The sequence below is a fragment of the Notolabrus celidotus genome, chromosome 20 (assembly GCF_009762535.1).
Source record: "Notolabrus celidotus isolate fNotCel1 chromosome 20, fNotCel1.pri, whole genome shotgun sequence".
Classification (NCBI taxonomy): Eukaryota; Metazoa; Chordata; class Actinopteri; order Labriformes; family Labridae; genus Notolabrus; species Notolabrus celidotus.
Genome location: NC_048291.1, coordinates 15862364 through 15876070, shown reverse-complemented (window position 1 = coordinate 15876070; position 13707 = coordinate 15862364). Strand labels below are relative to the sequence as shown.

At 40.4% G+C, this 13707-nt stretch overlaps 2 protein-coding genes across 2 annotated transcripts; both read right to left on the bottom strand.

The window, feature by feature from the left end:
* Positions 1-39: 39 nt before the first annotated feature.
* On the bottom strand, positions 40-10233 carry colgalt1a (collagen beta(1-O)galactosyltransferase 1a). The gene is given in 22 exon segments (XM_034711450.1): positions 40-3586; positions 3589-3788; positions 3887-3935; positions 3938-3995; positions 3997-4093; positions 4174-4191; positions 4193-4274; positions 4277-4298; positions 4376-4462; positions 4464-4509; positions 4601-4707; positions 4838-4914; positions 5073-5192; positions 5302-5358; positions 5361-5508; positions 5923-6053; positions 6668-6697; positions 6700-6794; positions 6891-7001; positions 9397-9503; positions 9505-9671; positions 10227-10233. Coding segments are annotated over 22 exon segments (1950 nt in total). The 3' UTR covers positions 40-3452.
* On the bottom strand, positions 9847-12890 carry pgls (6-phosphogluconolactonase). The gene is given in 10 exon segments (XM_034710829.1): positions 9847-10410; positions 10413-10496; positions 10873-10908; positions 10910-10999; positions 11690-11728; positions 11730-11761; positions 11764-11794; positions 11905-12024; positions 12098-12388; positions 12750-12890. Coding segments are annotated over 9 exon segments (819 nt in total). The 5' UTR covers positions 12362-12388; positions 12750-12890; the 3' UTR covers positions 9847-10287.
* Between the last annotated feature and the right edge of the window lie 817 nt (positions 12891-13707).

Here is a 13707-nt window from a genome sequence, read left to right as displayed (position 1 = left end):
CTGTATTAAGATTATCTTTTCTATACAGTAATGCTTTCAGAGCTCAGTGGATTTATTTAGTCGATGTTAAAGTGCAAACAGTGGAAATAGCATGCAATTTCACATAAAGAGATATGTGACATTCATAACAGATATATCACAGTGGTATTGACATGCATTGGTGTAACAAGATAGTAAACTTCATCCATACTGCAAAATAATACATCATTTGATAAAATGAAACTCTTTATGTTGTTGACAAATCTTACCCTCTCAGGGTTGGGTTATTATGTATTTACTTGAACTGTATGTTACTCATAAAGGTGATTTTAAATTAATGATTTACTTGTAAAGTACAGAAACTGCATCTGACCTCATTTCATCACCCCTAGGACTTTCTCAATTATGTCTTCTGTCACTCTGTCACTCTGTCACCAACATATTGCAAGTGTTACCCGTCAAGTTGTGTTTACGCTCTTACTTGTAGTTAAAGCAGAAGGTCAAGAAACAATGACACACTGAGGTCCAACAAGGTAGAACAAAGCATACAAGCTTAGTTTATACATGCTTGACTTGTCATCCCAGTGTTTCAGTTTCAAAGCAATAACATTGTAAGGACTTAGTTAAAGAACTGGAAGCTCACTGGTTCAGGTCCTAGTATGGCCAAACTATGGAAATCTGTACCTGGAGAGATGTTTGCTAGCCTCCTGAGCTCTACCAGAGTTCGCAAAACACTTCACCCCAACAGATGAAAGCCCTTGCCCTTGTGTAGCCCCCTCACTCTAACATCTCTCCATTAGTGCAAGTTCATTAGCCTTTTCACAATAAAAGTCCCCTCATGTTATGCAGTCCAAAAAACTTTACTTTGAAAGGGCTGTAACAGGAAGCAGCATGTTGTCCGCAATAGTAACTTGACGGAAGTAAGAAGCTACAAAGTCCTGAGTTCTGAACAAAAAGAGGATTATAAAATCATCTTTCTTTCTGTGGTCTCAGGCTCAGACATAAGTTGAGTGTTGCATTGCAGACTTGTTTGATGGGGTCATGGTGGGTTAACACATTTTCACATGCGTGATCCCTTATAACTTTGTAACACAGCATAATATAATTACCTCAAAAATCAATTATATAAAAAAGAGAATTCATTAATTAATCACAAACAAATTCAAAATCAATTAATAGATGAATAGTTAATGAAGGAATGAATCAATCAATGAATACATAAATTGTGATTTATTTTGTGACTGAATAGTAGGCTAAATTAAGCTATTACACCATTCTGTGGAGAGTTTTGACTTTATATGTGAGTTTTACAAAATTGCTAGCTGAACTATGTTAAATGGGATAAGATGAAGACATCTTTTGATTCATTTTTGTTACTTTATTTTTGTTAAGAAGATGTTTTAAAAAACTGTGTGCAGCTCTATTTTCAGGGAAAATACAAGTATTGGATCGGGAATCGGTATTGGCAGATACTCAATATCAAAAAAATCGCATCGGGATCGGGACATCCTTAGTATATTCCCATGAATGCACCCAGTTGGACACAAGAATGAATATTTACCAGGCAAATTATGCTATAAATTACATATTGTTATGAATAAGTGATCAACTGAATTTTGTAAAGTAAAAGTCATTACATGCGTATACTTTCAGAATTGTCAGTGAGTTTGAATATATTTTGTAATCAGAGTTTAAAAAAAGAGGTTGTAAAAGCCTGTCCTCACCGTTGGCTCCTCCCCTGAATTCCCTGTGACTACTTGTACCTTGTTTGAGTGTTGCTTTAAAAGCATTCCCCTCTAAAGTAGATGTGGCACCCTCAGCTGTAACCGGACATCACTGAGCCAAAGTTTGGCAAGTGATGTGAGAGAAGCAAAAAATTATTTTAGGGTAGGTGGAAAAAGTATCAGCTGACTAACATTATATGACTTCATTATTTCCTTCATTCTTGAGTTGAGAGGGGATTAACTGTAGTTGCAAAAGGTTTAGAGGATAGTTGCGGGGGGGGGGGGGGGGGGATTTGCATTAGTTATCCAAGTTGCATTAGATTTCATTTAAATGGGGTGAAACAAGAAAACATTGAAACAACCTGAGAGGAAGAAGAGCAAACAGAAGAGGAGGAGAAGAGACAACTGTGATTGTGAATCTGCTCATTTAAAAGGTAGGTAATGAATATTATCAGATTAAATGAACTCAGCCTTTGTTTACCTGATAATTAAAGTTTTCAACTTTAGTATTTCTTATCTTTCAAAACGGGGAGGGAAGAGGAGAGGAGGTAGATATCTATTGCCAGCTCTCACACTGAAAACTGTAAGACACCTAAAATTCTATACCTCAGACACAATGACAAAGAAAATCTTTCTTTCATTAATGGCAGAGGTGTTCTAAAGAAGATGGCAGCTGAGTTGTATTTTGTCTGTTGGTATTATCTTTTTACAGGCTGAAAAAAAATCAGCTTTAAAACCTTAAAATTTCAGAACTTAAAAAATGATAACAGCATAGAGGCATCCTCTCACAGTAATCACAAATTCAACTTTTTAAAAAATAGAACATTTTATTTTTTCTTGGCAGAATGCACATCTAAAATGTTTGTGCACAATCCGTAGCTGAATGGCTCCCATTACCACCCTGTAAAAATTAACTTCCTGGGGGCTCAGCTTGAATTGTCATCTCACCAAGTATGATTAAGAGGTGGAGACACTGCAGCGTGTTTAGATGTGGCTGGGCTGGTTCTTTTTACAACAATGTTTCTCCCACACCATCAGGCTAGAGGCGTGTACAGTGGTTTGTCTCATCTATAACCATGCCAACAGCTGGTTTGGCAGCACAAGTCTGGAAAAAATATCCAAAAGTGGCATCTTTTGAAGTGAATTGAACTTAATCTACAGAAATACATTAAAGACTGTGAATACTAACTTGACTGCTACTGTTTCCTGTGTGTTTGTTGCTTTGGTAAGGCTCTGTTGCATCATTAGTGATGGCGTATTACTATTCAAAGCTGAAAAACATGAAGTCATAAGAAAGAAAATACGAAGATCAAGGCAAACAGACTGAAGGGTTTCTACCCAACAGAGACTAATCAATTTAAATGATTGAAATTGGTTTCAGACATGTTTTCTTAAGTGTACAATACTGTGGCATTATTAATTTGTATGCTTCAGTAATTTACAGTATATAAATAAGGCATTTCACAGTGTAATCTCATACAAAGACAGACAAAGTTACGGCTGATGAGTGACATGGTACAGTCTGATTGCAATCTTTGCTAATGTGAAGATTAATTTCTGTATGACAGACAGAAGAGGGGTACTGCAAATGCCACTCAAAATGGCAAGTCTAGTGCCTTAATAAAAACTACATATCGACAAAGTGTAAATACAGGACAAAACTGATCCCTTTTAACCGGTCACATCTGGAGAACTTACATTTTTTTTCCAAACTCACACGAAATCCAAAGCACCTAAGATGAGACATGGTTAGACAACTAAGGGGGTTTGTCCAGTGCAGCCTTTGGAAATGTTGTGTGGCTGTCTTTCAGTTCCTTTCATAAGCTCGTCCCGTGCTGTGCTGTCCAAAGGAGATTGGAGCACATCGGCATTCTGCGCCTCGAGCTGATCTCAGCCTGCTCACGAGTTTTTCCAGAGCGTGCTCTGTCCCAATCTGTGCGGACCTTGTCATTGTCCCACACGGTGGAGGTCTCTGTGTCGCTGATGTAGCCTTTGTCGCCTGTATAGTGTGTTGGATAAACTAGAAGAGGCTCTGCTGAGAAAGCCTTCAGGTCCCTGGTTTCAAACTGGTCCATATAATCAGAGCTGTGGAGGAGATGGTAGAGTCAAGACAATCAGAAAAGGCAGGACTCCTTGGTAGAACTAAATGTTAATGTTGTGAGAGATAGGGTATAAATACTTACACAGGGTGTTTATCAAACATGATAGGAAGAAAACTCATCACTGGCAAACCCTTTTTAGTGGCTCTGCTTTCAAGAGCTTCTCTGCCCCTTGTAAGGACATCATATAGCCCTAGTGTCCAATATGAAATAGTCAGCTTCCACTAGGTGTGTACATGAGGAACTGCTTTTTCTGGGTGGTCCACTTGCATTCTCTTACGACCCATATAACTGGAAGACAGAATTTAGGGAGCAAAATAAGAACAAATTTCAAAGCACAGAGGATCAATGTAGACTCGAGCCCAAATCACATGAGATCCCAGTCAGTCCTTCCTCCTCACCTCACTCATCAAATTCATCACGCGACGTTTGAAGAAGACCTCAAAGCGCAGGTCGTCTTCAATCACCAGGAGGTCTCTAGACGTAGTTCCACGATCTAATGTAACACAGGATTTCTTAATAGCCACCATCTCTTGCCCTTACAATGTTCAAATGCTTGACTTTAAGGTTCACCTCTTTCCAGATATTATAGTGGGAAAGGAAGCATCCAAGCTCTCCCTTTGTCAGTGGGCGACCATGATATGGGTCACTGTATCCAGGGGAGCATGTGGATGCCCAGAGTATGAATTTCACTGATATTCATGGCTCTAAAATAGAGGGGAAAGACGCATTAGTAACGAGAAGAAGATAACAAATGTAAAACAAATAGTGTAATGTACTTGTTTGAGTAAACTTTACTTTCCATCTACAGCTGCAATGACCTTACATGTAATCTCCTGCTCATGTAATGTCCTCAGCATTCGATCTCGGCGGTCAGTCCGCCTCTGCAGGTTTATCATAAACACCTGCATGAAGGCAACAGTAGAGCCAGTTAGTATAATTACAGGGTTCTAACAGCAGAGGGAGGCATTAGGCACAGAAGAAGAGCTAGAAGGCCATTTTTGCACACTCCATCTTCACATCACTCTTACTCACCTCATCAAAGCCCAGTTTATCAGGTTGTTTTTTAGGCACAGGAATGTATTTGGAAGGCATCACGGGAGGATTGCGCACTACATAGTGAGAGGGAAGATGGATGCAGAATGGTATAAATGATGAATAGAACCCATGCGTATTGTCATCATTAGTTGAAGCAGCAGTAAGTAAATTAAAGACTTAAAGCCAGAGGAAAAGGTTTGGAGGTTAAAGTAGATGAATGCAAGCCACTCACCATTAGCCTCCAACAGGGAGTGCATGAAGCTGTCAGCTTCATCTTGCAAAGTATTGTGTGATCTCAGAGGCACAGGGAGGTAACCATAGGTCTCTTTATTACATACAAACATCTGGACATCTGTAGAACAGAGGATAAATCGTTTTCTTAATTCAACAGCAGGCTGAAGGCTGCAAGTTTAAGACAAACGTGGAAAATCTTTGGATTTAAGCAATGAGATGCTGAATACCTGCCATCCGAGCAGAGTATGCAAAGACAATAAGGTCATCAAAAGCCCAGCTGTATCTGGGTGTGGTGGGTGAAAGGCCAGCTGCCTGGATGCCTCTTTCCTGAGGTCTATGAGGAAGGTGGAAGTGGACCATGGGGACTGCAAAAACAGCCTTTTCCGTATCTGCTTTCTCATGGGTATGTAAGCAGGGGTGCGCTTATAGTAACCCTGAAGAAGCAAAGGTCATTTAGCATCAAGTTTAGAGAATGTTTAAGAACATTTTTCAAGCTCTTGCAAGGGACTTCCTTTTTGTGTTGATGATGGTTCCTATGAACAAAGTGAGACTTCTTCTCTGCTGACTGATCTGTCTTGTTTATGTGTAGGTAGTGTTCTCTAACAAGAAAATCTCATCTCAAATTTCACACCTACCCCTCAGCATTGGCTACAGGAACTAAAAATTACAATATAGAAACTGTCGGTCTTGGTGCTGACGGTCTTGTTTGCTTTTTCAGGTCAGAAAAAGGCATCAGTATCTATTTCAGTCTTTTTCATAACCAGCTAAAAACTTCTCCATAGAAGCATGAACACTCTGAAAACACTCATCCTTACACACATATTGAAAGTCAATCATCAGCACAGTACCTGGGAGGTCATTCCACACCAAAAGTTTGACTAGGCAGCCGGGATTCAAGCATGGTGCAAGATAGTCTTATTCTCGTTCATGAGCTTCCAGAGGACATTAGGGTTTGTGAGTAGGTTATCACATCCGCCAACTATATTTTGGGGATAACAAAGAAACGTATGCTGGTAGAAAGAGGACACACTGAGGAATCTAGCTCAACAATGCTTAGTAGGCCACAAGGGTTAAATATCTCTGTAAAAACTGAGAGAAATAAAAAAAGCCCACAGACATCTATTTCAGTTCTTTTTTAGAAAAGCTAGAGTTGTTTTCAAAAAATTGTAGTGCAGAAATTATTGCAATTCTGGATGCACTTTGCTTTAAACTTATATCCCACTGAAGCGGGGACAATGAGGCCTGGGCTGGAGAATGCAAATAGAAGTGCTCTCAGAGATGCTGTAAAATGTGGTTCATGGGAAGTCAAGCTTGGTGTCAGGTGTGAGGATCCAGAGGTAGTCAGTAAGAGTACAGCAGATAAGCTTTAACATAACAAGACAGAAAAAAAACAACTGTCCCTTTTTCAACCTATTCTTCCTGGTGGCTAAATTATAGTTGTGGTTGTGCTTCAGAGTCAGCTTTGCACACACCTCCTGCTGCTATAATGAACAACTAAGGATAGTTTGTTCAGATGCAACGGCTCATGCTTAAAATAGAAATAATGTGCATGTTACGGTGCTTTTCTTTTGTCTCTGTAATCGGTTGTATCACTTGTTCGTACCATAAAGTAGTCGGCCCACACTCTCGTGCTGACTCCAGGGCGACCTGCCGACGCTTTCATAACATCGCTCGTAAGTCATCTATCCAATGCTTTGGACTGTCTTCTTTCTCATAATGACTACAAGAGACAAGAAATCTATTAGACGATTACATCATCTCTGTAAGCACTGAAAGGCAAAACAGTTCACTAGAAACTTGATGTCAGTGGCCGTACCTGGGCTCCTCTTTTGGCCTCCACTCCACCTAATGGTAAAGGATTCTGCTTTTGATCAAGCAGTCTCGCAGAATGGCTGTAGTGTTGTCGTTGTTATGATCCGTTGCTACCCTGTCATTGTAGAACAAATGCAATGCTTAAGAATGAACTGTATTTTACATTAGAGAGATTTGAAACTTTCAAGTGACTGATAATAGAACACTGAATGGGTTAACTGTAACACCATCAATCTGACACTGCGATTCAAGCTGAAGACAAGAGGTGAATATGATACCACAAACCGTGCATTACAAAAGCCTTGTGTTCTCTTTTTGTAGGCTCATTGTTCGCAGCTTGTGAGAAATCACCACACGGTAACTGATACCCAAAATCACAGAATGGAAACAATGAACCATCTGGTTGATGTATTTTCTGGTCAATTTAAGACTTTATACTTAGGAACTATAGTATGCCTCATTGAAAGCTGCTCGGCAAAAGGTGAAACTTCTGTCTGGAATATCTTCAATGATTCTCACATGCTGATGCATGTGTGAGACAAACTATAATCAAACTCTGCAGAGGAATGAATCTAAAAACTAAGTACAGACTCTCTGCCTGACTCTTTTTCCAAGAAAGGGCGAAATCATGCTACAGCACAAACTCCCCAGCCTTCTTTTTTCCAGTTATGCTTTGTATTGTAGGCCAACAGTCTTTGCAGTCTTCTGGAAAATAGACAGCTGCACATAAGTCAGCTAAGAGTGGACTGTATTTTTCTTAGGACTACAGCAAGCTTGGTTTTCCTTGACAGATTTCACACAGATCTGTGAGAACAGCTGCAGCTCCTTGCTAAACCTTTCTACCCTGCACTCCTGCTGTCCCTCTTTCCAAATTCTCTGACTTGAATTACTCTGTAACATCTGCTTCATGCTCAGCTCAATAAATATTTGTTAAATGCATAGATTTGAAACACGACATACTTGTGAATCTTTGACTTTAAATCTGGTCTATACTGTTGCTCTTGTGGATAACCAAACACCGTACTAATTGTAGTAAAAGATTTAAACAACCATTTGGTGCCCCTTTCATATTCTAGGCTTTGGTTATACATGCAAGCAACAACAAAAAAGTTACTGCATGTAGTGTTACCAGTGTGACACAGCCGTTTGCATTTCCCAATGCAGCTTATGTGCTTACAAAACATGTCAAAATAAAGCTGTGCTTTCCTCAAACATATAAAAAGAAGACTTGAAAGACCACCAACCAAAAAAGGGGAAATGAAACCACCTTCACTCCTATACTGCCTTGAAATAAAGTGAAGCTTGTTTATGGAGGTGGTGATGTGAAGAGCATACCTTCCCAGCCTCCAGGCAGTCGCACAAACTGCTAAGAGCTCTCCGGCTGTATGCAAGAGGGGTTGTTGGAAGATGTTTAGTTATAATATGAAACACCTCCCTTTCACTTCCCTCAACTCTGTCTGGGCATGGCAGACAGATGGTTAAATGGTCTATAACATCCATTTGCACTTCCACTAGATAACTGCCTTGGAAGTTTAAGTTGTCTCAGTGATATATAGGGGTGACTTTGTTGGGTCTGTTAAATTGCCAGCAGAAACACATAGGGAGCTATATTAGTGTGTGATTCTAGGTTTAAGTCCAGAATATTTCACATGTAGAACATACGCTGAAGGTATATTAAAGGGCAAGTTTTCCTGTGTCATACTGTTCAATGCATTTGCAAAAAGCCCTTGCAAGCACTGAAAACCTATTGAGAGTTAGGTGGTTTGTTATACAGACACAACTTTTATTCAGAATACATTCTTTCTCTACTTTCTCCTTTAGTTATGGAAACTTATCAGTCCACAGATGGGGTTTCCTAGCGCTAAGGCTAACAAGATGGGAATCTCCGTGCTATAAAACATGTCGGACCTCAGGCAGATCATATGAGTTAATCACTGCACTGGGAGATGGCCATGTCTGGTTGTGAGTGGGTGTTACTGGCTCGGAAAGATGACGATCGAGGTAGGTTTGAAGCTGTGTGTATTAAAGGACAATGCAGATATCCAAATAAGTCTCTGGTTGAGGTTAACCATGCAGCTCCTTCGTGGACCTATCGGTCTTGTCCCCATCCCCTCATCCACGTATACAGAGCAAGCATGATGAGCAGTGACCAGATGTGCAGGCTCTGTCACACAAATATTACTTACCTGGGTTTCTATAAATGATAGTTGTCTTGATCTGGGTAGCTTTTTGTTGTCCCATTCATTGTTGTTATAGGATGTTTTTAGCTTACGATAACTTGGCTATAGTGTCAAGAATATTAGTCCCGTCATCCTTTAAGGGTCCGCCCCAATTTACTTTTCTCAAAACTTGAGCAGACTCTCGAGCATGCACCGTTTGTATGAAATAGTCGGGGAAAACTATTATGTAGACATATTTTAAGTCAAACACTTTTCAATCCAGACCTGCGATGGACGATTCACTTACTTTCTAGTTGTTACTAGTAAAGTTTGATATTCAGGATAACTTACCACAAAGCAATACGTTCCTTAGGGTAGTTGAGACGCTCAATGGTACCAAGGAAATCGGCAGAGAGTGCTCGGAAGTTTCTGCAGATGAGGGCGAGTAACACCCGGGGGAGCGAGCAGCGGAGACTCGGGGCTCCAGCGCTCCTCGGCAAAATATCCCCGGGCAGGACCGCAGCAGGACAGGAGCAAGAGGAGCACGGCGGCGGGGAGGCAGGCGAGCCAAGCATTGCGACAATAATTAAGAAATGTACAAAAGAACTTAAAGCTGAAGGTCGTACCTCATGAAGAGACACTTTTATTTAAGTGTTGGATCGTTACTTTCTATTGATCCAACACAATCTGAATCTGTGCAGCAGCTCCTGATGTGACAACACGAAGTACAGCTTTAAAGGGGTGGGATGTGCTACGATCTAAAGGGATGGGCTAACCATTAATGCACAGGCGACGCAGAAGTCAATGTTGAATGTACATTTTTATTATGTTTTTATTTCTATAGAAAACAGGTGGAATAACCATATAGTGTTAGTATCAAGGTTGTGACTATTTTTGATTGTATGAAGGGTGTGAAGGCAACTATGCTGAGAAGCAAGTACAACAAATATTTCACAGTAACTTGCAGTATTGTTCAGGAATCAAATACTAAAAAACAGTACATTTAAGAGATACTTTTTAAAGGCAAGAATTTGAAAAAAAATCGACCTGAAATAAAAGACCTCTCACACAAACTAAGAAAAATACCGCTAAATGCAACACTGGAAATTTACAGAGAGTCCTCAGTGTTTTTGGGTTGGTCCTTATTCCCCCATCTCCAAATCTTGCCTACCTAAGCCAACAGCACATTTATGTAAAAGTAGAATATCAGTATCATATCCTACAGTATGATTTCCAGTTCCCTCATTCAAATATACACACCAATATTGACCCTCCTCCTTTATTTTGCAAATTTAACATATTACAGTTTGCTCCTGAGTCTGGCCTCTCTACCTGAATAGTTAAGGAGGCGGCTGCAGGGTCATCACCACAAGCCAGAACAGCTCTCCATTAGTCGGCACACAACACGAGCTGCAGGGAAAGCCGGGTCCTTCTCTTCCCTCTAGGATTTCCTGTAAAAAAACTTAATTTGTTAAAGTTACAGCAGTAATGTTTACAGAAGTCTTCAGAATGAACCCTATTCTGCTGAGCCTGTGGGATCCTATAGGTGCTGATTCCATAAACTGCTGTTTTAGTCAGCTAAGATAAAACTGAAGCATACATTGTGGTCATGTTCTTGAATTGAGAATTTTGTTTATTGTTCAGTTTATTCAACTTTATCTACAAATCTGGTTCAATACTCTTTTTTGCATTGATCTGTTTGTCTTCTTCTCATATTCTGAGTTTTCTGTGATACATGGTCAAAAGTGCATGTATCATGCCAGAAAAATATAGCAGAATAACACATTCTGCAATTGAAGTTTATTTGTTAATAAACCTTTAATGTACCTTCAATACTGGTGCTTTGCTACCTCCTGTTGATACCAAAAGCCACACAGCGTGCAGAGTTCACCACTGGCAAAGTCATAGTTACACGCTTGTGGTGGTTTGGGAGAGTCCTGATGGGAGCCACAACCTCTTGGTTTCCTGAATGTAGAGTACCACAAACACCCAGCATCTTTCTCATGTTGTCATCACAGTCACCAAAAAAGTTGCAATATGAGACCCACAACCCTAGAGTAATATAGTAGTTGTCACACAGATGAGGAAGCATGTGCAATTTAGTTAGCGACATTTAGCAAGGAATGAGGAAGATCACCACAAAGTTTGTACTTAAAACAAAAACAAATCACTGGATGCATACAAAGTTCAGGGAGTGTCTTGAAATGTAAACATACATTGCTTTTGACGAGTTGGAAATCATCAGGACCCTGATCAAAGCGTAAGGCTCACATGCCTTCAGACCTTAATTAGTAGGCAGCATAATTCACTTAAATAATGTGTTATAAAAAGGGGGGAATATTTATTTAATGTTCAGTTAAATTTAGAGAACTATTTTCAGAATGCCCAAACATTGAAATGTAATGAGTGGTTCCAAAGTGGTAGACAATTTGTAATAGCTGTATAAAGTTGCACTTTCTACTAGTATAATAATAACATGTATAATTAAAGGGCCATGTAAATAAACTATTACCTAGTTTATTACATAGTAAGGCTATACTCTCTAAAGTCAAAGATAAGTTTGGTAGACAATTGCAGCTATCCATTTTCATAAGAATACAAGTAAACTGGCTCTACATTCTGCCTGAATATCTGGCCGATTCACTGAAGTACTCACCTCTAGGAGAGGGTGGTCTGGGAAGAGGGGAACAGGTGTGCCCATCGGGGCCCATACCCGTAGTAGCATGTCAAACCCAGGAAAATCCTCACCCTGGGAAGGCCTGTAGGTTTGAAATAACAAACATTGTTTTTAAATAATCACTTTAATGTACAAGAACAGCCCTGTGTGACTGCAACCAGATCTTAGTACTAAACAGAGACTGACAATGCACCCTCTTTTAGTTTGTGGGTATAGTCCTCAGCACACTGGTCCACAGGCAGAGAGTAGTCTATGGTAGGGATCCCACTATCAGGGATATTGACCTTGGAAAATAACTGGCCCTGTAGAAGAAATAAAGGGTTCAATGGACCCCATATGTTTAATGTAAGACACTTGACACTCCTGAACAGATACCTTGTACAGTCCATAGGTGCTCTCGGGATCATTGAATGGAACCAGTCGCTCATCACAGAAACCCACCAGCCATTTGCTGCAGTCCAGGTCTGGCAGGGCAAGTAGCTCTTTGCTGAGCATGGACACAAGGCTTCCCCCAGAGAGCCCCAAGGTGAACCTGCCACGACAGCGGATGGCGTTTTCAGCTCGAGATATCACCATATGGGCCAGCAACGGGCCAAGCTCCACTGAGGAGGAGCAGACCACGACTCTTCTGCCAGCCATGAGAAAGCCTTCTGAATGAAAGAGTTACTGGGTACAAGAAAATGAGAGAGCGAGAGAGAGAGAGAGAGAGAGAGAGAGAGAGAGAGAGAGAGAGAGAAAAAACTGGTTTTGAGTAATGTTGGAGGAAGTTAAGTTCAACATTTTGCAAGTCATCATGATATGTCAGTTTTAAACCACTTATAATTTCAGGGTTTGTATAATGACAGTCCTGTAGTTACTTTCCTTCAATATGATAAGCTCAATATTGATTTGTTATTATCAGTGGGTGGCTGTGCAAATGCAGAATTAGACGCAAAAGCTACAAATTGAAGCTAATTATGGATTGCATTTGCCCGTGTCGCTTATATTTACGCATAGCGATGCGCAACTCTTCCTATCTTAGACTAACCTCTCTGGGGTCTGAACGGCACAGTTAAAAAATAAAAATAAAGTAATTCTTCACCCTGTGCGAAACTGAAGTGAGAAGTATCATGAGCAGGATTTTCAGTCGGCAGAGGTAATTCTTTGCCCTACTTCCTCATTAGAGTATCAGGCAGCCAATTATATTCCACGGTTAGACCGTAGTGCATGCTGGCCAATGTAGTGCTTTACGAGGGGTTAACGGGTTACACAAAACGTCAATAGACGGGGGTAAAGTTTGAAACTAAGCTAGGACAAAATAATTTGTTGATAATTGTGCTTTTGATGAACGTAAATACTTGTAGATTCAAAATAGTTTACAATGATATAGAAACTGTTTATCATATCAATTTTGTAGTTTAACGGGGGGTGGCGATACGTCCTCCCAGCCGGTATGCGGAGACACTCACTTATATACACTTCAGTTCTAAAGAGACTCACGCGTATCTTGAACATGCAGGCATCTCTTTTAGAATAATACCTTGTAACTTCAGTTAACATCAACGTCAACCAATTGACTGCAACAAGTCCTCCGTGTTGATCTGTAGTCTAACATGCAGCCGAATACTATGTCGGCGGTATTCTCTTTCCAGACACAGCTCGTCTCCATCATGGACGCATTATCCAAAACAGCTGTGATTGAAATAAGCAAACTGGTCGAGATTGAGTCAAAGATGCAGAAAATAGAGATCACTCGAGGGCGGAACGAAATAGCCTCGCTCACTGAGAAACTGCAGCTGATGGAGAAATTGCTGTACATGGCACAAAGGGGCAGGCAGGACGTGGCCGCTGCATCATGCATGGTAAGGGAGGCGAGATGTGTGAGCCCGACAGAACACGACCTGCAATAAAAAAAGTAGCCAGTTTAGTCCCATGTGTATGTTGATAATGTAGTTGTATAGCCTTTGTTGTGTGCAACACCCTGTCCTTGTGTTTAATGTATTGTT